This window comes from Poecilia formosa, unplaced genomic scaffold (genome assembly GCF_000485575.1).
Source record: "Poecilia formosa unplaced genomic scaffold, Poecilia_formosa-5.1.2 Scaffold259, whole genome shotgun sequence".
In the NCBI taxonomy this organism is placed as follows: Eukaryota; Metazoa; Chordata; class Actinopteri; order Cyprinodontiformes; family Poeciliidae; genus Poecilia; species Poecilia formosa.
In genome coordinates this window covers 881,227-907,996 of record NW_006800198.1, presented here as the reverse complement: position 1 = coordinate 907,996, position 26,770 = coordinate 881,227, and the positions used below count along the sequence as shown (strand labels likewise).

At 37.9% G+C, this 26,770-nt stretch overlaps 1 protein-coding gene and 1 long non-coding RNA gene across 5 annotated transcripts in view; one reads left to right on the top strand and one right to left on the bottom strand.

Annotated features, from left to right (window-relative positions):
* Positions 1-2,981: 2,981 nt before the first annotated feature.
* On the top strand, positions 2,982-9,516 carry LOC107838458 (uncharacterized). 4 transcript variants are annotated; one of them, XR_001664522.1, is made up of 7 exons: positions 2,982-3,020; positions 3,334-3,538; positions 4,199-4,285; positions 7,355-7,396; positions 8,161-8,213; positions 9,035-9,159; positions 9,380-9,516. It is a non-coding gene; the product is annotated as an uncharacterized LOC107838458 (long non-coding RNA). The 4 variants fall into 4 exon arrangements; XR_001664523.1 differs by lacking the exon at positions 4,199-4,285 and having other exon boundaries at positions 3,334-3,421; XR_001664521.1 differs by lacking the exon at positions 4,199-4,285.
* The window catches only part of asic4a (acid-sensing (proton-gated) ion channel family member 4a), a 126,303-nt gene continuing 108,741 nt past the window's right edge, over positions 9,209-26,770 (bottom strand). Inside the window, exons 2-10 of the mRNA XM_007570360.2 lie at positions 25,010-25,154; positions 23,264-23,391; positions 23,006-23,159; positions 16,459-16,512; positions 14,143-14,296; positions 11,905-11,996; positions 11,686-11,765; positions 10,575-10,685; positions 9,209-9,915 (exon numbers count right to left, since the gene is read on the bottom strand). Of these exons, the coding sequence (XP_007570422.1) occupies positions 9,736-9,915; positions 10,575-10,685; positions 11,686-11,765; positions 11,905-11,996; positions 14,143-14,296; positions 16,459-16,512; positions 23,006-23,159; positions 23,264-23,391; positions 25,010-25,154 (1,098 nt within the window). The 3' untranslated portion in view covers positions 9,209-9,735. The remainder of the gene's footprint in view (positions 9,916-10,574; positions 10,686-11,685; positions 11,766-11,904; positions 11,997-14,142; positions 14,297-16,458; positions 16,513-23,005; positions 23,160-23,263; positions 23,392-25,009; positions 25,155-26,770) is intronic.

The window sequence follows — 26,770 nt, the reverse complement described above, 5'->3', positions numbered from 1 at the left end:
CCGTGACCCGGATTTGAATCGGGGGGATTGCTGCTCTGGAAATAATTAAGAGCCCACTGCACTGAACCCCATTGAAAACCTCATGGCTATTTCACCAAATACTGATTTCTGAACTCTTCCTGAGTTAAAACATTAGTATTGTTTTCTTTGCATTATTTGAGGTCTAAAAGCACTGCATCTTTTTCGTTATTTTGACCATTTCTCTTTTTCTGCAAATAAATACTAAATATTTGCTTGCAATATCAGAGACATGTTGTCAGTAGTTCATAGAATAAAATAACAATATTCATTTTACTCAAACATATACCTATAAAAAGTAAAATCAGAGAAACCGATCATTTTAAGTTGTCTCTTAATTTTTTCCAGAGCTGTATGTGTGTAGTTTTTCATGTTTTGCGTTCTACCCACAGATTTCATTTTGTCCTTTAGGTGTCAGCACAAGTACGTGCTTCCTCCAGGTTTGCACTCCGCCGGTGACTGCTGGTTGCAAAGATGAAAACTGCAACTGGACAACATTTGAGAATCCCCAGTTTTATTTGACATAAAAATGTCATATTTTTTCTAATCCTCTGTCCTGAGCAGGCCGGTTCTGTCAGATCCGACATTCTCCTGATATGTGGGTTGGGTTAAAAACAGGGAAAAAATGTTGCGACCTTAATTACAGCTTCAGTTATTTCGAGGGTCTATGTGCACTACCCTTAGGCATGCTGTAAAACCACATAACTACAGAGCAGCAAGGTTTTAATTGTAAGTCATTATTTTGTACTTCGTTTTACGCCGAGTCCCAGGACTTTCTCCTCCCTCGTGGGCAAGCAATCTCAAAGTCGACTGGCACTGTAAAACTTTCTATATATGTTTTTTATTTTATTTTTGTTCACTTGGATGGCACTGAAACAAAACTGGTCAGATTGTAGAACATATTTTACATTTTAGAGGTTTTAATAACTTGTCCCAGACGTTATTGCGATAAACGATAATATTGGAACATTGGATATTATTGGAACCATTTTCCAGTATTGGTACTGGGTTAAAAATGCAAGAACACATTTTTAAAGATAAATAAACTTTAAATTATAATGAACATTTAATACTGGAACTGGAAAACATTTTAAATAAATAAAACATCATAAACAACAAATAAAATTATGAACAAAATTGTCCTTCAAAAGAGGGATAGTTGAAACCAAAGCATCAGACTGAAGACTTTTCCCATCCAATTTTAGTAAAAAGAAAGAAAAACGATAAATCATGCAACTGGAAATTATTTATCTTGTTTTAATTTATCTCAGATTAATTAATGTATTGCTTATTTCCACAGGTTTATGGATAAGTAGTAAAAAAAACTGACACCACAAACTGAAGTGACGTCTGGACTTTGAGACACATTTAGTTTTTTTTAATCTAAACTTTAATAGTTTTTGTATTTACCATATTTGACATTTATAAAATCTGTTCTAACAGAGGAATATTCACATCATCGTAAGACTTATATACAACATGTATGCTCTCTGTGCTCCCTCTCTGGGATGGTCCATTTCCATTTCTGTCGGAAACGAGATGAAATTTCTCCCACTGAAATCCAGACAGAAGCTTGCATCACCGCCATCTTACACGCTTTTCCCCTTCAGGCTTCAGCTTAGAAATATTTGGTTGACAAAAAAGAAAAAAAAGGCAGATATTTCAAACTGTGGCCAGTTGGAATATTTGGGTTTTACTCATAATGTACTAAGCAAATACAAGCGTGATGCCATGGAGAAAAGATCCAAAAAATGAAGGACAGGATCTCTGATAAAGAGTTTGAGGAATCCCAGAAATGAGAGCAGCCTGTTGGGAAGCGACAAACGTGTCTTTTTGTCATACGCACAGAGTTATAGAGTAAAAAAAGTACTTCTTTTCAGGTATCTGTACTGTATTTTGAGTAATTTTTACTTTTACTCCCCATCTGTACTTTCTACTTTAATTATGAGGGAAAAAAATCCACCTCACACAAAAAGTGTTGGTAATTCACCATTCAGTTGGATCCAGCCAAAGCAAAGCAGAAGAAGAAGAAAAACAAAATGGAGGCTTTAACCTGAGTAACATCGCAAACAACAGGAACACATTCAAACGTAAAACATTCCCCATCTGCAGCCTTGTTTTAAAAAAATCCTTCCATGTTGTTGGATCAATTAACGATTAGTAACAAATTCACTGTTTTGTGCAAAATAAATGATCCTGATGGAGATGTGGTTTGAAGAAAAACTAGAATGTATAAGTTTATTTTTATTTCTATGCAAACAGAGCATATTGTGAGCATTTTTTATGACATTTGTGACAAAACATTTTGTTATGGCTAGTATTTTGCACGACTAGGACGTTTTTACTATTTTAGACTTATTGAAAGTCACTCTTAGTTTTGGTACTAAATACATTTCAAAACTTCAACCCGTACTTTTACTTTTACTAGAGCACATGTGTCAAACTCGAATATAGCAAATATTCCCAAATTAGTCCCACAAACAATAATGAAATTCTGGAGGGACTGAAAAGATGTTAAATATCATTATTTCATTTAAAGAATTCGTTGACATTTTAACAGCTTGTGAACGGGTTTTATCCGTTCACATTCTGGCACAACCAGAATGTGAACTAAGAGTTAAGAGTAAATAATATATTGTATAGTTAAGAGTATTCATAGTCTTCATTTGGCCCAAAATGAAAATGAGTTTGACACCGCTTTCCTACAGTGTTTTGTCATACAAGTCTGTTTATAACTTTAACTTGAAAGAGAATCCAGAAACAAAATCACTAAGGATTTGTTTTAGTATGATTTTTTTTTTTTTTTTTAGCATGTGTAACAGGGTTTTATCTTAACAATATTATAAATGTGAAGTTTGTCAGAATTTATTTAATCTTTTAAACTTTTGTTTAGTGAACAAGTTATTTATTGGCATATTAAATTCTGCTGCGGTTGGTGGTTACCATAGCAACCAGTAACTGACAGCTCCTCCCCTTTTTTTCTGTTGCCATCGGTAACAGTGGTATGTATCTGTGTTTTCTTTACAAGTAATACATTTTAACATATATTTTAGAAAAAAGCAATCATATGCAGTGTTTTATGAGTAACTTTGCTATGTTTTGTATATGGTTTTAACTGGTATTGTTATTAATATTGTGCATTTTAGCTATGTTTAACTTTACAACTACTGCTAACTGATCCTAACTGCTCACTGTGAGCTATTGTTTGTAGTTTGTTTAGGGTTATTTATTATATTTTATGTATATGTATATCATCAGTCCAGCAGAAACTGCTGGACTGATGATAACCACCAACTTGATTTCCTCTTTTGTTAGAATAAATACAGTGAACCTGAAGTCAAGCTACTGGACCTGAGACGAACATAGACAGTTACACATGAACTCAAAAAACTGCATCCTCCAGGTCTGTATTCAGCTCAGCACACCAGCTCCTGTGTGACTTCTCAGAGGATGGCTACAATTATTGATGACAGAGGAGAAGATTGCTATGCATGGCCTGTACAGGATGCCATCAGAGACGGTGATTGGGAACCTTTTGAAAATGTCAAAGTGACACATGATTATGAATATTAAACATCCATGTATGGAGCATGATTACTTCAAAGGGGGAGGGAAATAAACAGTCGGAGGCTGGGATCTCATTGCGAGCCGTTGAAATATGGCAGAACACCAGCGACTGAATATATCAAATAGATTAACAAAAGCATCATTTGTTATTGCCAAAGGGCATATATCATCATTTTTAATTTCTTTTTCTTTTTATGTATGTTCAGGCTTGTAACTCACAATATTTCTAATAATACACACAAAAGTTGCCAAAAACTGTTGACATAACATTTGGAGTGCTTCATTCAGACATCAGGGCTTAATGCTAAAACGGCGACAATAAGACTGATGCTCACAAGGTAAAAATATTTATGTGCCAATTTATCCAGTGAGAAAGAGGATCTAGCAAACCGGCACCTTGTGAAGAGTTTAAAAGCTCTCTCTTATGATCCTAGTCAATGTAACAGATGCTGTACTTTAAAACATAACAATTCTGACACAATTTTGATTAATAAAATTTGTGCTCCGGATCTGACCAGCATTATTACTTTGATCTGAACATATGTACAGATCAAAGTAATAATGTAATAAATACATTTCAACAACTTTGGAATATTAAAAAAATGTTTTACAGGTTTTAAAGTGAAGAAATGAATCCGATTTTGTGGAACTTGAAATTCTGTCAAATCTCCAAAGTTTGTGTCTTTTCCGGTGCGGATAGGTACACTGCTTATTTTTATTTTTTTAATGTATAGAGGACCAATCCTGCCATTATTAAGAATGAATGAAAAAAAAATCACTAATTAAAATAATTATAGTACCAAAAAACAACTTGACAAATAAGTGTGCCTCTAAATGTAACAAAATAATAATGAAAAAAGAGATTTATTCAATAATCATTAATTTCTGCAGGACTTTTCGGCAATTATTTCTAATGAGTCATTTATTTCTGTATTTAATCTTAAATATGGCAGGACTGAACCTCCACATATTTTTAAAACTCTATTCTTATTTATATATGTTACATGCCTTTCATATTATTAGATTTTCGTTTTTTAAATATGATTTTTGCCCTTTAAATCACACAGTGAGAATATATTCATCAGGATTTATGCAACAATTTCACTATATCTAGTTAAAATATTAATAATAGCATTTAGTCTCGTGTTTTGCAGTAGTGGATTAGCAGCTACTGCATTTGGCCCAATGTGGTGATAAATGGCCACTTTAATAAAAACAAAGCACAGCCATAAATCGAGAACAATTATTTCCTGAACGATGAGCTAACTGTGCAACAGACAGAAGAAGCTGCGCTGCCATTTATTTATTCATTTATTCAGAGACGCAGTGATTAGAGCAGAACACTAAATTATGTGTTAGCTTGTTTTTTCATCAGTAACTGATAGTTAAAGGTAACCTCTCTGCAGTTTTGTCCATTGCAGGAAGCAGCAAAACAAAACATGGAGCCTTCCTGATCTGACATTTTTTAGGAAAACTGGAGCAAAATTTGTGCTCTGTGCAGAACGGGGGTTAGGATTCTTATAATGTAAACAAACAACAAAAAACCCCAACAAAACTGTAAGTGTTTGCTGGGATTGACAAAAAAAGAAAGAAATAATACCCTTTGTATTCCTTAGTTTTCCTTTTTTGTCACATTTAAGCCACAACCATGTACTTACTGGGATTTTATGTGACAGCATGTCGCTGCAAAATGAAAGTATTTAAATTTAAACAGTTTATAGTGTCTTCATATTTACTACTGTCAACTCTTATCATCCTAAATAAAATCCAATTCAACCAGTTGTTCTCAAAAGTTACCTAGTCAGTAAACAGAGTAAATTTTATTTTTTGTTGTACTCCTATTCTTCAGTAAATATTAGTGAACAGTTTTATGAAGAGCAGCCATAAAGTTGTGGAGAAACCTGAAACAGGGTTAGGATTTAAAATAAAGTCTTAATGGAACCTACTGCCGTTTTACATCACAATAAAGTAACTATGTAACCCTCAGTTATTATAGAAATCCTGTAAATATCTATTGAGTTAAAAGAAATTTGACTTTATAATTTGACGCCTTGAAATTGGGTCTCTGTCTCTTTAAGAAACTCCGCCTCCAGGAAGTCATCGTCGCTTTTCTGTTAACGCTTTAATGATGTTTTTACCAGCGTTTCACTGATATGTGGCTCAGATAATGAGCTACTACAGTGTTTGCTAATTGCTGCTAGCTAGTCTGAAAGAGCTGCTCTGTGAGGCGGAAGCTTGAAGATCTGGAAGCCGTAGCTCAGAGGAGGAGCTGCGCCTCGAAGGCGGGGCTAGGTCCAACCAATGGTTCCCATGGAGATTAAAAGATTTCTCAAACATACACGAAAGAGTCAAAGCAAAACACAAGGTATGTTTTTGAACAGGGAATAACATTATAACATGATGTAAAGCTAAAATCTGCCCCTTTAAATTAAATTTGACTTTGTAGTTTGACGCCTTGAAATTAGGCCTCTCTCTCTTTAAGAAGCTCCTGCTCTTTCCCACGCTCTGCCTTCACAAGAATGTTTCTCGTTACGCCGTTTACAGCTGTTGTTAGGAGAGTTAGACTGTGGCAGCATCATGCTGTGGGAATTCGTTTGAACAGCAGGTACTGGGAAGCTGGTGAGGGCTGATGGGAAAATAAACTGAGCTTAAATTTAAAGCGAATTTTAAAATATGGAACTTAAAATTCAATCTGATTGAGCCTGAGGAAAAAATTTCATTTTTGAGATGTGACTCAGTCTTTATTTTGAGATTATCTCTGAAAAACAGTGCATTTAGTCAGAGGCCTTTTTAGATTCACTGTAACACAGACTGCTACAGGAAATGTTTCCTGCCTCCAGCCATCACCATCAACAGAGACTCTGAATAATCTGAAGTTACAGGAGCGTTTAGTTTCCCTTTGGGATCAAAAAGGTATTTTTGAATTTGAGACATACTTCAACATATTTGCAGCTGTATTTCTGTATTTATTTGTGATAAATTTTTAAAACAATGCATCATTTTGCTCCTAATGTTCAATACACTACACTGTGCTGGTCTGTCATATAAAATCCCAATGAAATATGTTAATATTTGTTGTTTTAATGAGACAAAATGTGACTTAATTCAAGGTGCATGAAAACTTTTGAACCAGGCAGGTTGGAAAATAAAACCAGCAGAACATCAGAAACAGCGACGTAACAGAATAAAAAGATTGAACTGCTAACTGTGTGGTCCCTGAATGTGTTAAAAATAAAAGAAGGAACCTCAGACAAAATTTTTAAAAGCTCTCGCTGTGTGAATTTAGGGATTTTCCTGCAGCGGAAAAAGCCGTTAGTGACTAGACTGGCCTTGTACGATAGTGGAAAATATGAACATGAGGGAATCAGAGTAAAAGTTTTCATTATTAATTTCCATTACCGCTCCTCTAACTTGTGCTCTTAAAATTTACCGTGTCCTTGTCACGTATTTTCACGCCTAACCCAAAATGACTGCTCCGTCGTCTGCAGCCGTGTTTGTGTGGCAGAAGTTTTTGCCTGGATTTCGTAGATAAAAACCTTCAAACCAAAATAATGCAGGTCTAGTTTTCCCACTAACTTCTCTGATTCTAATCCACTAATTTCACTGGATCAGCTTAGCGGAGATGTCACCTTAATGTGCTCAGTCATGTGTGCAAAATGTTAAAGTATGCATGCATGCAAACACACACACACACACAAAACACACACGCACACACACACACACAGTAATGCCAGGTTCACACAGTAATAAGCTGCTGTGCTTCTTGCAGTCGCTGCGGCCCACATCTGAAGGAGATGACTTGGCAAAAGAGGTAAGATTCTGTCTCTTATTGCTTATGTCAGCTGAAAGTTGTGTTAATAACCAGAATGAAGGGTTGGATGGAGGGAATAAAAAGAGAAATCAGAGGAATAATTCAAGTACAGCCGTTTTACAGCTAAAAACATAAACAGCTTCTGATCCCATTGCAAAGATTTGTGTGGAAATATAAAAAAAGGGGAAAATATACAGCAAAAGTATTCGCAGCCCTTGAAGTTATTGCCACACTAAAGCCACACAGTAATGATTTCACTGGGATTTTACCTGCAACATCGACAGAAAGTAAAGCCTGTCTTTGGAAAGGAGTTAAAATGACGCTGGATTTCAAAACCTCCTCTGTTTGTATTCAGCCCCTTTAATTTGATGCAAATCATTAAGTTAAAACATGCAAACAGTTGCTGTCAACCAACCAGGTTTTAATAGATCAAACTAGAGGTCCGTGGGCCAAATCAGGCCTCCCAACGCTATTTATGTGGCCCTCAATAACTATGTTATTTTTATTGGTTTTCATTTGTATTGTTAAATTACATAAAGGTAAAAAGAAGGCTACTATTATTCTATTTTAGGGTATTCACAAACTGTTAAAATACCAATTAATTCTTAAAATTAAATGATATTGTACATCTTTTCATCTTTCCAGGATTTTATGATCGTTTTGGGATTTTTTAAAATAAAAATCAAAGTGTTTGTGGTACTAATTTGGAAATATTTGCGCTTATTTATGTCAGTAAATGAGACTTTTTATTACTCGCTGTATAGATCATGGATTATAATCAGACATCAATTAAGGCCGCGGCAGCTGTTTAGTACAAGTAAGAAAGTTTTTGACAACTTTTGCAAAAAATCAGCAATAAACTCCCAGTTATGTGTCGGTGCAAAAAGTTCAGGGATTTGTTGATTTTACGTGAATTTCCAAGATAATTCACAAGAAACTGGAGGGACTGATTGATATAATTTGGCAGTAAACGGATAAAACCTGCATTGATTTGACTGATAAAGTAATATTTAAGAACACTTTGTATTTAGTCTAGAACTTATAGGGCCACATAAAAAGCTATGGCGGGCCAGATTTGGCCCACGGGCCTCGAGTTTGTCACTAGAGGTTTGTTAGGGAATATTAATGAAGACAGCAGACAGGACAGGGATAAATTTATAACAAAGTTTAAAGGGGTATATCAAGTTTTACCACTGCAGAAAACCTCAATCAATCCTCTGAAAATGGAAAGAGAAACACACAATGCAGGACGGCAGCATCGCCACACAGCAGTGGCAGCATCATGCTGTGGAGCTTCTTTCACTGGAAAATGCTCAGATTGACAAGAAAAATGATGCATCATTCTGTGTTGGTATGTCACATAAAGTCCAGATTAAATACATGAATTATGTGGCTCTGATGTGACAAAATATGAACAAGCTCAAGAGCTGCGGATACTTTTGTTATCCAGTTTTCTCACCTTTGCGGTGATGTTCGGCAGTCAGTGGACAGTATATGCTACAATCGTGATTTTCATATAAAAAAACTCCTCTAAAATGTATAAATAATTAAAAGTGATATTACATAAGTTATATAGTAACTAAATATAAACAACAACCATGAAAACAAACCTTGTAGGACTTTGTGGTTTATGTACAGGTACACTGCTACTCTAACACCTTCATCACAAACCGGACAGGATGCTTCATGTGGAAAGATGCTGCTAGCTCCTTTCTCAGCCTAAATAAATCCACTCACGCTTCGGATGGTTCAACACCAACAAGGTTTGCTTACTGTTATCTTGTATACAATACAGAACAGACAGATAATAGTACTTTGTTAAATAATTACATAATTTATCAAGTGTAATGATCTGATACAGCTTCATGAAGTCAGAGTAGATTCAGGAACACAGACGTAGTAATATTATTAACAATTAAAAATAGATGCCAACAGAATAAATAAATCCTTTTTAAAGTGCATTTATCCTCTTATCCCTTGTAGTGATCATGTACCAAAGAGTTGGTCGTTGTAGCCTCCGAGAAGTCAAGGCGGCGCTGAGTTAGGTTTGGTTCCCATTCAGATCAAAACGAGAAAAACAGACAAAGAAGAAGAAGAAGGAGAAGGAGAAGAAGAAGAAGCCGTGTCTGAGTTGTGCCTAAACTGTACATACAAGTGGTTTGTTAGCAGCACAAGTTTAGTGTTTTTGACTTTGGCTGTAGCTTTTCACTGGTGAGAGCAAAGAAACAAACGGAGATGCAGAGGAGGAGGAGGAGGAGGAAGAGGGGGGATCTGTTTTTGTCTCAACACAGATAGTTCCTGTCTTGTTTTGTCACCAGGACTGGAAACAAAAGCTGGCTTTAGCAAGCGAAGTCCTCAAATACGCCGTGGTGTCCCGGGCGATGTTGGTGCGGCGCAGGGAGAGGGTGAGAAAGAGGGTGAGGATGAGGGTGCGGGTGAGGATGAGGGACGTGGTGGTTCGGGAGGATCGTGTTGGCGTACGCCCCCTCTGGGTGACTCCGTGTCGTGTCATTGGGCTCCTGTTGGAGGCAGACAAAACAAAGTCAAGACCAGGATCAAATATTGAATAAAAACAAATCAGTTCATTTTTCACAAGCTTTTTGTTTTCATCTTTCCAGTGTTTGGGATGTAAATGTTATGGCTGGAAACTGAACAAAAAGCTGTGATTAGCCTAGCATAGACGAACAAAACCCCCCTGTTATAAACGACCATGCAGCAGCCAGTGCGATACTCCTCCTTCACCTCTGTGTGACTCCTGGGGGGAGAGGAGGCCCGCCTCCGACTCCGAAGCACCGCTGGAGTCCACAGCTGTTTGGCCAAATCACTCACCATCTGTCACAGTTACTATATGCAGAGCAGGCTTCGACTCACTCCGGCTTAGATTCAACATGAGAAGTCTGTTGCTTAGAAAATAAGCAACCTCAGAATTAAGTTGTGTAATAATGAATTTGAGCTCCAGGGGAGGTTGTGTTTTGCAAAGTGGTTAAAAAGTAATTAGGAGCATTACACTCCTTATTCTCATGTGGTGGAAAAATATTAATTTGCTTCTCTATTACTTATCCAGTTGCTGTTTTCTAATACAGCTGGCTGCAGTGCTGCAGGGTGAGGGTGTAGGATGTACACTCAGCATGAAAACAGGGAAAGAGTAATTTATTACAGAGCAGTTTTTGTTCAGTACCTTTGCTTTCATTTCTTCTAGACCCACTGTGGCAACAGTTGTGGTCGGCTGGGTATTCTTCTTCTCTTCTTTCTGCGGTCTCAGCAGACGTTGTAGCCGATGCTTGATCAGCTGGTTTCACCGAGAGAACGTCAAGCGGGAAAAAAAAACCGGGAAAGAAATACAGCATTTGGAAGAGGAATCCTGTGTAAAATCATTGTATTCATATATAGTTTTGTGCTCAAATGCATTTGCCCCCTTTCAGATTTCTTCTTTCCCTTTCATGTTTCACTCTAAGCATAAGACCACCGTACCAAATGTCAAGCGTGGTGGCGGCAGCATCATGCTAATGGCTAATTAGCTGCCAGTGGTACAGGTGTATCAAACAAATGAATATGGCTTGTAAAAAGGAGCATTACCTACAAAGTTTAGCTTGAAAGTAAATAAATAACAGTATATAATCATGACAGACACTTGATCAATATCAATAGATAATACGTCTGACAGGATATTCAACAAGTTCCCAGGAATCCAATCCAGAACTGCACAGCATTCTGGGAAACCTCTCACGTCTAGCTAAGCAAAGTGGGTGACACCAACTAACGCACTCACTCTTTGGTTACCTAGCAACTCACTTATTCTCTGGTTACCTAGCAACGACCTGTAGAGTAACTTGCGTAGCAGCAGTTTACGTTTCCGCCACTGTGACTAAAATAACTGCTAAAAGTAAACAACAACGGCGGGGAACAAAAACTGAGGATGAAACAGTATTTCAGACATTAAAAACAAAAAAACTAACCAATAATTATTGATTTTGACAGATATGAAACACACATAGTGTCACATGTTTTTTTTTTTTTACCGATTTAGTCCAAAGTTTTCAGCTTTCCCTTGATAAGAATAGCTAGCCAGCTGGAGACAGTTGAGTGTCCCAAGAAACTGATGGCTTAAATAAATGACTAAAAGTTAAAAAACAACATCACATGCATGCTTCAATAAGTTTCCACAGACTTCTGCACTGGAACTAGAATGTAGATTCACTTAATCAGCCTTTTGTCTGGATTAAAGTCAACAATATATTTAGTAACAAGCTCTTGGTTTTGTTTCAAATCCAGCAACTTGAAGACTTTACCTCATAGATGTAGTCCAGTATTTCTAAGACTGTCAGGATGCTGGCGCCGATGAATAAACCCATTTGTCCTCCAATGTCACCTGAAACACAGAACACCGATGCTTAAGGAAAGCAGCGACAGTCACAGGGTGTTTGTGTTTTCTGTAAGTCTTCACAAAATTGAGCTCCAGTTTTGAAAAGACAGCTTATAAATCAATTTTAAAAGAGAGGATCTCTTACCTAATAATCCTGCGACATCGTATGCTTTCTTTTGCTCAATTGTTTCATAGTTCAGTGCTTCAAAGAAAATATCTAACACCAAGAAATTGTCTCTGTAAAAAGAAAAGAAAGAGAGACGGAAAACAGCAATTCAGAAAACATCTGTTCTTTCCCTGTTATTCACTTCAAATAGACCTCATTTAACATAAATTCACCAAGTCATCTTTCTGGTCACGTTAACACAGGATAGGATAACGAGGCCTACAGTGTTTTGAATAGATCTAACCAGTGATTGTGAGATAATGAGGTCTTTCAGGGTTTTACAGAGATGAGCGGGACGTGCACCAACAGCATGCTTAGTCACTCACATCCTCTGGTCTCTCTGGAGTTTATAGAGTCTCGTAATATTAAATGTTGTGAATCTTCATGGGCTCTGTGGTTTAGCCACGTTGATCCGCTCTTATATCCCGTTGATTAGACACTGAGAGGCGTTACAGGTTCCCCCTGCACTGAATTGGCTTTAAATATTAGCAAGTGCTCCACAGAACAGTTTACTTGATGTTCCTTGAACTTTTCCACCTTTTGTCACTTTATTACAATAAAAATCTATGTATTTCATTGGGAGAGATTAATGCAAAGAAGTATAAGTGTTTATGTGTTTTTTCCTCAAGAAAATCTGTAAATGTTTATTTATATAGATAACTCATAATGAATAGCATCTCAAGGCACTTTAAAATTACAAACACACAAACAGATTGGATAAAATATCACTTCTAGTCCAAGATAAAACTAAATCTGATATAAAAGCAGTCAGATTCAGATGATGCTGCCAGGAACCGAATGAAGTATATTCCAAAAAGTATAACCTCTTCAGCTTTGATACACCTGTAAGCTTGAGTGACAACCTATTTTTAATACATACGGGTTTTTATGACATCAGTTTTTTAGGTTTTAACAGCTTCTGGTTTCAGGAAATTCTTTCCACAAGTTTTATGAGTGTTGTGGACATTTTTGACAATTCCTCCAGAAGTGTATATGTGAGGTCAAACACTGATGTTGGATGAGAAAGCCCGGCTTACAGTCTCTGCTTAGATTCATCCCGAATGTGTTTGATCGGGTTGAGGTCAGGACTCTGTTCCAGGCAAGTTCTTCCAAATCAAACACCTTCATGCAAACCTTGCTTTGTGCACTGGTGTACAGTCTTGTTGGAAAATGAAAGAGGCAAATAGTTAAGAGTTTCTTAATATTTCGGGGTCCAAGTACAGAAAAACAGCACAAAACTTTAAGCTTTAAACACTGAAGTCAGGTAAGTCCCATTGTCCTGGTAACTTGTGCATTACATATTAGAGGAGGACATTTCGTACCATCTTGTGCAGAGATAAAATAGAAAACAACCCAAGTCTTTAATGTTTCTTTGGTGTCTGGAAAATGAGAAGTTTAAAAACCTCCTAATTGCTACGACACATTCTCTGGCCACTGTGCCGTTACCTAGCAACCCCGGCTAAGCCCAGGCCGTTACCTAGCAACCCAAGCAGAACTCCAGGACATTCGGTCAGCTGGTTTCTATATCCACTGTACAATGGCTGCTGGAAATAGCAAGTGTTTTGTTGTTGATTTACAATTCAGAAGCTACTTGCCACATTCTAGTTGGTTGTGCAGGAGGTGGTACTTCTGCTTGTCAAACATGAACGGTTGTATAATTGCGCATCTGTTTGCAGCCATTTTCTCATGCTAGTGTAAATGTAGACTTTGTGTTTTTGTATGACATAAAATTCCCATAAAATATCCTGACTATTTGGTTGTAACATGACAAACTGTGAAAAAGTCCCAGGGATATGAATGCTTTATGTTATGAAATTTAAATCTTGCTTATCACACGTATAGATGTAATATTTTACAACAGTAAATGAAGCACTGTCTTAGCTCTACTGAAACCAGTCAAATTGCTGTTGAGATGCATGTTTTTCAGTGACAGAAAGACTAACAGTGGAAAACAAATACTCCCACTTCATCATAGTAATTACTTCTACTCATATAACACAAAGCAATAAATGTTTATTACCATTAGATTGAATTAAAAAGAGTTCCAATAATCAACATCTGTTTACTGGAACAAACATAAATTGATGCCTGGATGAAAATCTAATTGATTCTACTTTATATTTCACAGGATGGAGGGCATACTTTATGACTCCCTAACTGAGCAACACATCGCTGCTTAAAGCAAGCCTGTTTCTGGCTGCAGGTCCTTCTCCGTACCTGATGTAGTCCTCTGACTTGTCATATTTCCTGGAGAGATAGCGAGCCGATCCCTTGCTGGGGATTTTGACCATGGAGAGCTCTTTACCGTAGCGTGTGAGATTACAGGGCGTCTCACATGGACAGATATCCCCACTGTTCTTCTGTAGCTGGGCTGCAAACACAGTTTCAACAGACATAAGGTGTGATTTTAACTTGAATTAAACTTATTTCACAATGAAAATAATCAGATAAGTAATTTGTTATGTCTTCAGTCCCTTCCTGCCACGGCATAACATCGAAGATACGGACACGTTTCAGTCTTGTGTTGTAACATCCACTGTTGATCAAGTATTTTGGTCTTCGACTGCCTTGTTCCAATCGACCCTTCGTCCCCCGAGTTACCGTTACCGTAGCAACTCTGAACAATCCAAATACATAACATGACTCTGGAGCCAAAGAAGTTCGTTTTCCGGTAAATATTCCTTCCATCCATCGTCTGTACTGGCTTATCCTTGGAGTATTTCTGGAGCTGATACTCGTTTACAGCCACGTTATGTCAGTGTACACCTTGATGGTTCATCACATGGACTAAGTCTATTTGAGCAGACTTAAAATAAGACAAAACTAATTTAAAGTAACTTTTCTGCAAGATATAGGAGCCTGTTTTAATATAGAAGCTTGTTTTAAGTATTTCACTTATATCAAGACATTTTTCCCATGTTGTAAGAGAAATAATCTGCCAGTGGAGCCAGTAAGGAATTGTTGACTTGAAACAAGCTCCGATGTCTTGCTGAAAAGTTACTTGTAAGTTAGTTTTGTTTTATTTCAAGTGAACCAAGATATTTGCACTAGAAACTGGACCACAAATACTCTGTAAGATTTTGTGTTTTTGCAGGGTGTCTGGTTTATTCTGGCTGGGAAAGGGAGAGAGAGAGCAAGACTTGCTATACATCAAATTTTCTGTTATTTAACTATTCTTACTCAGCCTCTGTTTGTCATGAAACCTGTTGGATTTAGAAATGTTAGCCTTTTGGGAAGCTAACATTTAAGTTTAGGATCTTCTGTAGGAAAACACAGGAGTCCTGTTTTAGGAATGCAACACTGTTTGTTTTAAGTGTTTAACACTGAAAACATTTTGAAAAGTCTCCTTTAAGGGTTTCATCCTTAGCAAAACCTGTTGTATATTGACTATTTAATGCAAATTGCCTCTGCACATGGTATACATAATTAATGACCCCTCAAGCAGAAAGGTTAGACAAAAAAACATTTTAAAAGCTTTTCTTGTATGGTCTTATCTTAAAGATCTTATAAATAAATTGGAATCGATTTCTATGCTTATCTGCAGCACAACACTTTGCAAAAACTGGACATCAGACATTGGCAGAAAACTGATCAGTGCGTCTTCAGGGTTCACAACAAATCAACAGACTATCGCCTGACGGAGAACGGCAGCAGTTGAATTCACGGAAATAACGCCAGAATACATTTTCTCTAACTAAATGAACAAGTATGCAGAAGAAAATGCATATAGTACCTTTTATTCAATTAAGACAAACATACAGTAAGCGGCTGGCATGTTAATACATTAAATACATATTTATGATCTCTAAAACAATGGCACTCCCTTTCCCAGCCTGTCTCTTAAAATTCTGAAAGCATTCAGTTCTGGCTAAAAATGGGCAGAGGAAGCACTGAAAGCAGTAATTATAACTTGATGATTTATGGATTTTACAACTCTAACAATAAGGTTATTTGTATGCAGGAGCATGGAGGCCTACGTCTGTCTGATGTAGGAAGAAAGCAGCTCTACATAAATGCAGAAATTATTTTTTAATACCTCACCTTTGACGGAGTGGTGGATCCATCTGTTCGATTCAGGAATATGACCCTCATGAATGCGACCCATTCTTGTAAGATATATCTAAGATCTCATTCAGCCACATTTTAAACAGAGTTTCAATTCAGTGAAGGGAGACATAATTAAATTTCTGGCTTATTTGGCTGAGAAATGATAATTGTCCAGCCAAGTCAATAAAATGGGCCCCTTTCACTGGAGTTTCTTTGAAACCAAGGTTCGGATACGACATCCGCTGAAGGGGGAGGTGAGGTCAGAGTCGAGGCTGATGGGCGCCGGGGAATGAAGCGCAGCTTTAATTTGAAACGTTCAGTGTGAAAGCAGCGCAGCCACGGAGCGCTAAAGTACCCAAATCACCACGAGGAAAAAGTAATTTTAAAATAACCAGTCTAAGAGAATATGAAAAAACACCCTTATCGTATTTCCTGATTGTGTTTTTGGGGTAATGGGAAAAGAAATGAAGGAAGATTGTTTCTTACCGAGCGCTTTGTCAACACAGTTGATTTTACTGGGAGGGCAGATATCTGCAGTTCCTGGAAATAAGAGCAGAATGTGAATTTGATCAATCAGAAACAAAATGCTCAGTGACCCGTGTCTGCTGCAACGAGGCAGATCGTGAACAACGCTCCTCTGCAGCTGATCATTCGTCTCCAAACGAAGGCAGCAGGCGCGCTGCGCCGTCTTGGACGTCCGTCCTTGATTGCACGGAGAAATGGAGCGTGCTGGCTCCGCCCGCCAGGCATATTTAGGCAGTCTTTAAAAACCAATCAACAAGCCACTTCTTTGCAGACAAACACACACTGCCCAGGTCATTAATGACACGGATCCATCAGCAGGACAATTAATTTGTATTTGTGAGTTTGTCTGGGAGTGAAACACTCATGGGGCTAATGTTTGTGGAGAAACATTAAAAGGTTTCGACCGATATCTTTTTCTCTAAAATCAGAGCCGCCGGCGTCTGATTTCATGTTTTATATATATTTTACATTTCCAGATGTATTTGAGAGAAGAGGCAAAAAGCCATTCTCTGTCTGCTGTCCACACATCAAGGACAAGAACAACTTAATAGCTTCTTTTTGTGGTGGAAACCCAAATATAGAAATAGACGGAGGCACTGAAATATTAATTTTTTATCTTGCAAATCTCTAAATAAAACATACAATTTATGGTCTCACTGTTTAAGAGTCCCAGTGTTCATGAATTGTTACTTTTAAAATAAATCTGTGAAGGTTTTGACAAAAATAAATAAGATAATAATAATAAGATGATAATAAGATAAACAAAGTGTGTCTGAACACCTTTTTATGTAGAATAATTTATGCTTTTTAAAATGTAAAACAAAATTCAGTGCAACCAGACTCCTTCCAGCTGTATGCAATTTAATCTCATTAAAGCATTAATTATGCAAACACAGTAACTATAGAGGAGCCACAGAAATTCACAGTTCAGGCGAGAAAATTTGTCAACGAGAAAACTACTAGATTGAAAAAGTCATTAGAAATCCAGCTTAAAGTTTGACATAAAGAAGACCCAGCAAGCAAGCAAAGTTTTCTGCTGTAAAATCAAACGTTTTGGTGTATGTGAGGCAGAAAACTAAAGTAATCAATCTCTACTGTGAAACATGGTGGTAGCATCACAATGCACTGATGCTTTTCATGTTTTAAAAATAAAATCAGAATAATAACGCTGAAAATCATATATTATTTCCCAAACGTACCACAATTATGCAATACTTTGTGTTGTATCAAATAAAATTCCCCAAGAATGCGAAATTTGTGGTTGAGACATGGAGAAATGTAAAAAAAATGGTTATGAATATAATTACATAAATAAATTATCTTGGTGTTTTAACAAGTATTTTGAAAATAGAAAATCATGAAAATCACAGCTTTGTTTTTCATTCACATGACTTTAACACATAGAGCACCCAGCAAAATGAGAACGTTTAGACAACAAATACCTTTAATACTGAGACACAGAGTGAAATTTAAACAACAGGAAAACTCCAGCAAATATTCACATTAGAAGTAAATAACTACAAAACCTTTGTGCTTCATGTTAAAAGCTTTAAATCTGAGGCGCTCCTCGTCAGGAAACAGCAGCTCAGAGGAAAAACTTGTGGGAGGAACAGTTTACATTATTGAAGGGACAATGTGTCGTCACATCATGGCAGAAAAAAATGTTTGTCCTCATTGTCCTGCGTCACCAGCGGCTTCATGCAACCCGATGGGGTCATTTCTGTTGTTGTTAAACCACTAATCATAATTAATAATGAGAAGAAATAATAAAACACAATAATCATCCTAACCACTGCCACCAGGAATTTCTATTGCATTACTATAAATCAGTTGAAAAGGCTCTTATTCTGCATCATCTGTCAGTAAACAGAGCAGTCTGGATTTTAAAACGGAGTGTTTTTACTTAGAAATAAACAAAACTAGGCATGCTGTGCTCAAATTACATTTATTTTTACCATATTTGACCTTTATTTAAGGCTAGTCATGTACACATTTAGTTTAATCCACTTCAGCATTAAAACTATAACATTCTTGGTATGGTGATGAAATGTATGTCAGCAAAGAAGCGGTAAGCGCAGACCGTTGGTTGATGTTGCAAAGCGATGGTTTGTGGTATCTCTGAGGCGATACTCTCTTCTGACAGCAACTTCTCCTTTACATGGCGATTCAAGACGTAGCTTTTCTTCTGGGCTGCCCCACATGCATTAGTCCTGCCCCATCAAGTGGGGTTGCTCATTACCTGTCAGCTGCTACGACCCTCTGGGGCGCTTTGGAAGAGAAATAACCCTGGCAAGATAATGTCAGCTTAGAGGTTTGGGAGATCTTCAAACTTATCAGAAGCATTATTAATTTTTTTCAAACATAGATTGGATCAGAGTCCTTAACTGAGTTTTCAGGCCTGCAGACAAACCGGCAGAAAAATGAGCACTGTGCCTCAGTGTGAACACTGCAAAAACACAAAATCTTACCAAGTATTTTCTAGTGTGAATATCTTAGTCCACTTGAAATACGACAAAACTAAGTTACACGTAACTATTCAGCAAGACATAGGAGCTTGTTTTAAGTCAAAGGGGACATTTTGCATGTTTTTGTACTTCCATTTGGGTCTCAACTGTTTCTAAAAACATCCAGAGCGCTTAAAAAAAGACCCAGCTGGTTTTTAGTTAATGTTTTTTGGTGTCTGGAAACCGACCTGATGCAAAAACCTCAGTTTCAAAAACAAATTCGCTGGCACCGCCCGTTACCTAGCAACCCCAGGAAAACCTGGCCCGTTACCTAGCAACCCCAGAAAAGCCTGGCCTGTTACCTAGCAACCCAAACTGAGTTCCAGGACATTTGGAAACGACAAGAGTTTTGTTGTTGACTTACCATCCAGAAACCAGTTGCTGAATATAGCTGGAGGATTTAAAGTGACAAGACATCTCATTCTCAAAATAGGCAGAACTGACCAGACTTCAATCTTATTATCCAAGAATGATTTTCTGTAAAAACTCTAATGAACATGTTTTGTATAGCCCATAAATATATACTAAGCTGTTCAAGGTTAGGTAACCTCTAATGAAAAAGTACTAGTTCCACTGACAGACTATTTACCTTATAACTTGGGGAAAAATGTCTTGTTATAAGTAAAATAATGTTGCCAGTGGAACTAATACTAAAAAAAAATAACTATATGAAGGACTTATTTATGTAATACTAGGTCTCATATCTTGCATAAAAGTGACTTGTATGTTAATAAGGTCTCATTTCAAGTGGCCTAAGATGCTTCCAATTGAAACTGGACCAAAATCAGTTGGTAAGATTTTGTGTTTTTTCAGAGAGCACTCTTCATTGTGTAACATGGTGGTGGCAGAGGTATGCTGAGGCAGCTGCAGGTAGATGGGCAAATGAATGAAGTCCGTAGAAGAATAGGTAGAAACATTCCTCAAAAGACTTGCAGCTATAAAAGCTGCAAAAGGTGTTTATGTAAACTACTGACTTAAAGAAATTAAACAAAAATGCATGCCACACTTTTCAGATTTTCATTCATGAAAAAGATTGACATGTTGTCCTCCTTCCACGTCACAATTTGGTGCAATTCTGTGTTAATCTACCAAATAAAGTCTTAACTTTTAAGCAATAACATGAAAAGATAGTTAAAAAGTTAAGCGTGTGAAAACTTTCTCAGGTTTCAGCCACACACTGAGGCTGCAGAGTCTCAGGTGAATAATTTCCTTATTTAAACCTCTCACAGATGAACTGTTCTTCTCTCTTTGAGGCTGTAGTGTTATGATAAGATCTAAAGAGTTCTCTAATGCCTTCAGATGGTCCCTGGACTCTAATAGGGTATTTAAAGAGGTCCACAAAACAATTAAAATAAATCAACTGGATTTCAAATGACTTTCAGTTCATCCAGAAATTCCCCCAGCAGCACATTGCGCCTGACAGCAAAGCGTTTAAAGTCTCCATCAAAGGATCTGCAGGTAGCTTTTGTTATAAAGTCACTGCATTCCTAATGAAAAGGAAAACGGAGGGGATTTTCCTGTGAACATGCACACAGAGACTTGAATGGAAAGGTGCTTTTCTGGTTGTTTTATATGCGAGATGAATGAAGGCAGCAGGAAGTTACGCAGTAGAGCAGATTTTAAAAACATTTCAAACATTTCTGACTCCTGGAAAAACCTTGAGGTGTCTCCAAACGTCATCGTTACAATAAGGAGGAACACAAGTTTAAAGTCACTGTGGATTTTATCTAAACTACACAGTCAAAGTTACACGTATTAAAATGCTGTAAAACATTTTAACATTCCATCCTCCAACTAAAAAAATCTGACTTTTTCCCCACAAAATGAAGCTTTTCGTCCCAAAACTTAAACATAGACCACAGAATTATGTTTTTAATCTCTGAATTCTGACTTTAATTTCAAAATTCTGACTTTAATCTGAGAATTTATAATTTTTTTTTCAGACTTTCTTAAATCTGAATTTTCATATCTGGGGAAATGAAAGTGAGTGAATTCTCACTTTGGTTTCAAAATTCTGACTTTAATCTGGTAATTCTGTTATTAAAATTAGCATTCTGCCTTTTCTCACTCATAATTATGTCCTTACTCTCATAAATCTGACTTTAATTTTAAAATTCCGGCTTTAATTGTGCGAGTTAAGCAGGAATTCTGTGTTTAAGCTCAGAATTCAAACTTTCTTCTCAGAATTTTGACATTTTCAATCAAAAATTTCCTTCAATCTCAGAATTCTGACTTTTCTTCTCAGACTTTGACTTTGGAGGATGTCCAAGCAGCAAAGACCTGCACCCCAGCCGGATTTGCTTTGACTAGGCCACTTGAAAGCTTCCACTGAGATGGGATCTGTTCATAAGACTGGGATGAACTGGATGAATCGCCTCTTTATTTCTGCAAATAAATGCTGCATTTAGTTTCCTTGTAAATCACTGTGAGATGACACCTGCTGCTAATTGGTGCTTTTTAAATGAACTGAACTGGATTGCGGTTCCAGTGGTTTATGAGCTTGAGACAGCCACATCGGCTGGATTCCCTCTTTTAGAAGTTGCTCTTTAAACCTTTTCTACCTCAGATTACTTGAGTCATTCATTTTGGTGTCTTTAAGTGTCAGCTGTGGCGTGATATTGGAGACGGTGTGGATTTCCGCCCATAACTGGGAGCTCTGGCCTCCTCGCTGCTCGTTAGCCACATCAGTCAAGCAGTTTGCTTTCAGTGACTCAGCTCTTTGACTTCCTGTTCTCAAGCCATGATGACGCACGAGCGCAAATATCTGGCCTGATGCTTGTCAGCCCGACTCTCCAGCATATTCAGATTCTCCACAGGGAGGTTGCTCAAATGGTTTTCTTTGAAAAAGTGAAAAGTAATGAGCATTCTCATTGAAAGTAATTTTGAAGACGTAAATTTGCTTCGTGTCGTTTATTACCGTAAAATCTCAGTTCTTTCACATGTGCCACTTGGTGCCGATTCTGATTAACCCTCTGGCTTTTAATCCAGCGGTTTAATGGCTCCGCACGCTGAGCCCAACGGGATGAATTATGGCAACTGTGATGACAGCTTTACATTTCTTCACTTTAATCGCTTCCAAAACGGTTGTGACCACATCAGTGGAAACCGAAGACATTCCAATCAACCTCAGTTACGCTTTCCGCTTAATTCCAAGGAACAAATCACAAAACAGTCACTGCAGGAGGAAAGATTTCATAACTGCCAATAAAAGCTTGGGAAAAAAGAAAACAGAGAAACGTTTTCCACATGACGCAACATCTGGTGGTGCAATCATCTTTAGCTGGAAAAAGTTGAATCAGTTGTTTTCTGTATGATGTTATCAGCCTGTGATAACATTTATGGAGGGATTTTGGCTGCTTCGGTTCGTTGAGGTTTGGAGATAAATGTTTCTGCAAACCTTTCTCATAACATTTTCTCCTTCACTTGGGATCCTTGTTCTGTTTCAATACCAAGTGTGGGCCAGCGTCCCATTATTAGGTGGAAATAAAGCTGGATTTTTTTAGACATTTGCATGAATTGGAGACAAAATGATCAGACTGGACCAAAGTATTAGTCAGGACAAGGCTGCTAATTACTGAGTTCTGCATGTGATGCCTTTTGTCTACATTCTCCATATGTTGGAACAGAGTGTTTTTTATTACTGCAAATTTTCTACTTTTCAAACTCATAACTTTCCTTTGTTTTTAAAAACACAGGAGGAATTTTCTAGAAAATGTTCTAGAAAAAACAAGGAATTTTCTGAGTTTGAAAAGTCAAACATTTTCTAGAAACAAAAAAAAGGAGATTAAGCTAAGAAAGTGTGTAGGAAAAACTCTGAAATTTCTGAATTTGTTTTTACAAATTTTTGACTTTTGAAACAGAAATTGCCTTGTTTTTTCTGGAACATTTCTGAGGTTTCTGGCAGAAACATCCTCGTCTCTTTTTCCTTTGTACGTGGCTTTAATTCGCCGCCGTGACGTTTATACAGATTTTGTTTCACACGTGCAGTTTTCTGCGTTTCTTACCAGGCATGTGAACCATCCTGCAGTTGCACACGCGCATGACCTCGTTGGTCTCGCAGAGCAGGCGACAGGCGCTGATGCTGTATGTGTCGTATCCCGGGAACTTCTCCCTGCTGGTGGAGCGGCAGTTCCCCCAGGGCTGGGGCAGGTAGGTCAGCTGAGTACACAGAGATTTATTAGACCGGGCCGAGCTTCCGGCGGCGGACGGTTTCAGCGAGGGCGGCACCAACAGCAACAGAGCAGGGATGAACAAAGGCCTACCCTTTGCTCCTGACATGAGACGAAGGTCTGGAAGCCGGGCGAGACGCCGAAGCCCAGCTGGTGGATGTAGGGAGGCTCGTCCTGACTGTGGATCTGGACCCGGATGCCGGCCTCCAGGGACGTCTCATCTACGCGGCGAAACAAGCAGAGCGTGAGAGTGCAGTGGCGGAGGCAGAGCGAACGCGGGGATTTCAGGAGTCGGCATCGTTTGACAGCTCAGATTCAGCTTGATGCTAACTGCGAACCGCATTTCGAGCATGTTTGGGGAACAAAAGCCAACAGGGAAGAATATTATGCAGCAACAGAACAACCACAGATCAAAAGTAGTGTGTTGTTCGGGAATTCCCTCTAACAAATCCCATGTTTTATGTACAAAAGCACTGTAAAAAAGACCTAAAAAGAGAATTACAACAACCAAACTTTAGTGTGTTTTGTTGGGAGTTTGTGCTTGTCTGTATGATTGGACTGAGCTCATTTTTCTTAAAGTGAATGAAGCATCATCAGGTGCTGAATAAATAAACTAAGTGAAGTCTTCTGGGGTATATTTCCTACAGATCTGCACAGATGGAGCCATTTTTAACCAGACTATTCTGTTATAGCTTAAACCTGTCCAACTAACAGGTTTTCTGTTGTATTTAACTCAATTCATATCCCCACTAACTGTAACCAGGTAGAGTTAGATTGAATGTAATCTTCTACAGAAATGTTTCTTCTGGTCAGAAGAAATATTATTGATTTTGAGCGACTTTGAGCTTGGACTATATTTGGACGGGTAATCTCCGAAGAGAGTTAAATTAAGGTGATTACATGGAAACCCTCCAACCTCACACTGCAAAAAATCTCACCAAATAGTTTTGGTCTAGCTTCTGTGAAAATGTCTCAGTACACTTGAAATAAGACAAAACTAACCTACAAGTAACTTTTCAGCAGATAGGAGCTTGATTTTAGTCCTTAATATTGATGAAAAATATTAATTATAAGTGAAATAATCTCCCAGCTTATAGAACAAGACATTTTGACTTCAAATATGGGAAACATGTTTTTCCTCTGAGTTTAATTTATGACTGGGACTTTTTGTTTCAGCTAACTTAAAACAAGAAAAGTTGAGAAGTTACTTGTAAGTTAGTGTTGTCATATTTTCACCGTTCTAAGATATTTGCACTATAAACTAAATCCAAAATACTTTGTAAAATTTTATGTTTTTGCAGTGCAGGAAAAGGAAAAAGACTGCAACCTATCAGGCAATCTGACAAAACGCTCATTATCAAAGAAAAATATTTAATGCACCATTGAGAACATGCAAAAAGGCTTTTGCTAAGCATTTCATAAGCTACAAATAAAAAACATATACAGATAGTTTTTATTTATTAAGAAATTACAAAGCTTGGACGTTATTTTTAAAATCAAATCTAAATAAATATGAATAAATATTTTTATTCTCATCTCAGAGGTCATTTCAGATTGGTTGAAAATAAATTTTTAAATCTAAATATACTGAAAGTATGAATAATTTTAGGCGTAACCGCTAGATAGAAAAATCAATCAATTTCCTTCCACTTCTTAATTTTGCACGTTTTTTTTTTTCTTCCTTTTGATTCATTTAAAAGACTCCCAGTAAAACACACTGAGGTTTGAGGAATCAACATGCACCGCTCTGTGTATTTACAGTGCGGTGCAGATGAAATGATGAATTAAATGATTATTTCATGCTGTGTTTTTAGGCAGTGGGGTGTTTGTGGGCCTTACTCGTCTCTCTCCAGATGGGCAGATACTCGTCCTGCTGGATATCCAACATGATCTCCAGCCCATTTCCCATTCCGCCCTGCTTCGTCTTCTTGGATGTCGTCTTGTTGCCATTAAAAGTGTAGCATTTCCCGTATCTGGTGTAAACCTGCACACAGAGATTCATATCGTCACTGCAAACATGACAAAGTCCACATGCCGCTTCTGACGAGCGGAGCATTGAAACGACTGCAGAGATACGGGGCCCGGGGAAAAAAATAAAAAATAAAAATAAACAAGCTCAATCTGTGCCTGAACAGGCAGCTGAATATTACCCAGAAACCTCTGGATGCAGTCTGCTGGCTCGCTCCCTCACGGGCCCAGATAAGCTGTCTTTGAATCAATTTCTGACACTACACAGTGCTGCTCAGTAGTACCAGCATCCCACTGTAACGTCAAGAGGACGCAGACTTTTCCTTTTTAATCTTTCTTCAAAAGGAAACAAAAGACAATAATAGAGAGGCTGTTTTGAATGAGCTATCACAGCTCCGCCTATCAGGGGAGTTGTCTCGGTGGGGACACATCATCTCTTTGTTTATAACTCTCATCTGAACTGCTGCACTGCAGAAAATATTCAGCTTACAAGCCGTTTAACTGCTCCCTCCTCGGAGTTTTAAAGGCACAAACCGTGAGCCACATGCAAACAAAAGAGGCGGTGCAGCACAGCCAACAAAATGAAAAAAATACAGATAGAAACTCTGCCCAACCCGCATGCAATGCGTGTCTCTGTGTGTGTGAGTGTGTGTGTGTGTTTTCTTATCCTGGATATTTGATTCCAAGTGTAGGTTGTTTGGTAAGACTATTCAGCTGAGGACTTGTGCAATCCCTTCACTGAACTGTAAAGGTACAATCAGAACTTAGCAGCCATAACCAGGTATGGCAGGTGTCCAGTTCTGGATCTCTCTACAAGCTGATGCAGAATGCACCGTGCTCAAACAACACACTGCTTCCAAAGAAAGAGCGCTCCAGGTGTGTGTGTTTGGCCTTTTTAAGGACAAAAACACCAACGGATGTGTGAGGGAGATTTGTTGTTTCTCGCATCTTTTTATTGTTTGCATCTTTTAACAGATTATGGAATAATGAAGACGTTCTGGTGTATATTTGTGCAAAAAATGGTGCAGTACGCTCCCTGAGAAGTTTACATGCACTCGTCAGTGAGATTGCTTAGAGAGTGCTTAGTTTATCAGTAAATTTCAAAATATGATTACATGCAATTTATGTGCAGTTTAGTGATACAAGTCATTCATATATATGTGCCATTGTTACACATGAAAATGTTGGTCAGTGGTTCACTTATGATGGTTCATAAGCAGTTGGGTTTTGAGTCCAGATTTAAAACTCGAAGTCCAGATCGCCCACCACTACTTTCAACCATCTCTGGAGAAAAATCGGTGACATTAAAACAGAGCTGTACCCCCTGCAGGCGTATAGTTTGTGGGATACGGTCACGGCACCAGTGTTTGCTAAAGCACCACTATCTGTGCTCTGACTTTGATATCAGTTTGATACACCTAATGAGCCCTATGATGTCTAAATTAGGGATACTGGCTGAACAGCACAAGCTCTCATTTACAGACCACAGGGTGTATCCGCCTGTGAGACGGCTGAACAGCACATCAAAGCCACTGTTATTGGATCCAGTCAAGTAATTCTATGGAGCGGTGGGTAATTTCGCGATGTCCACAACAGTGATTAGAGCAGAGAAACGAGTAGCGTTTACAAAAA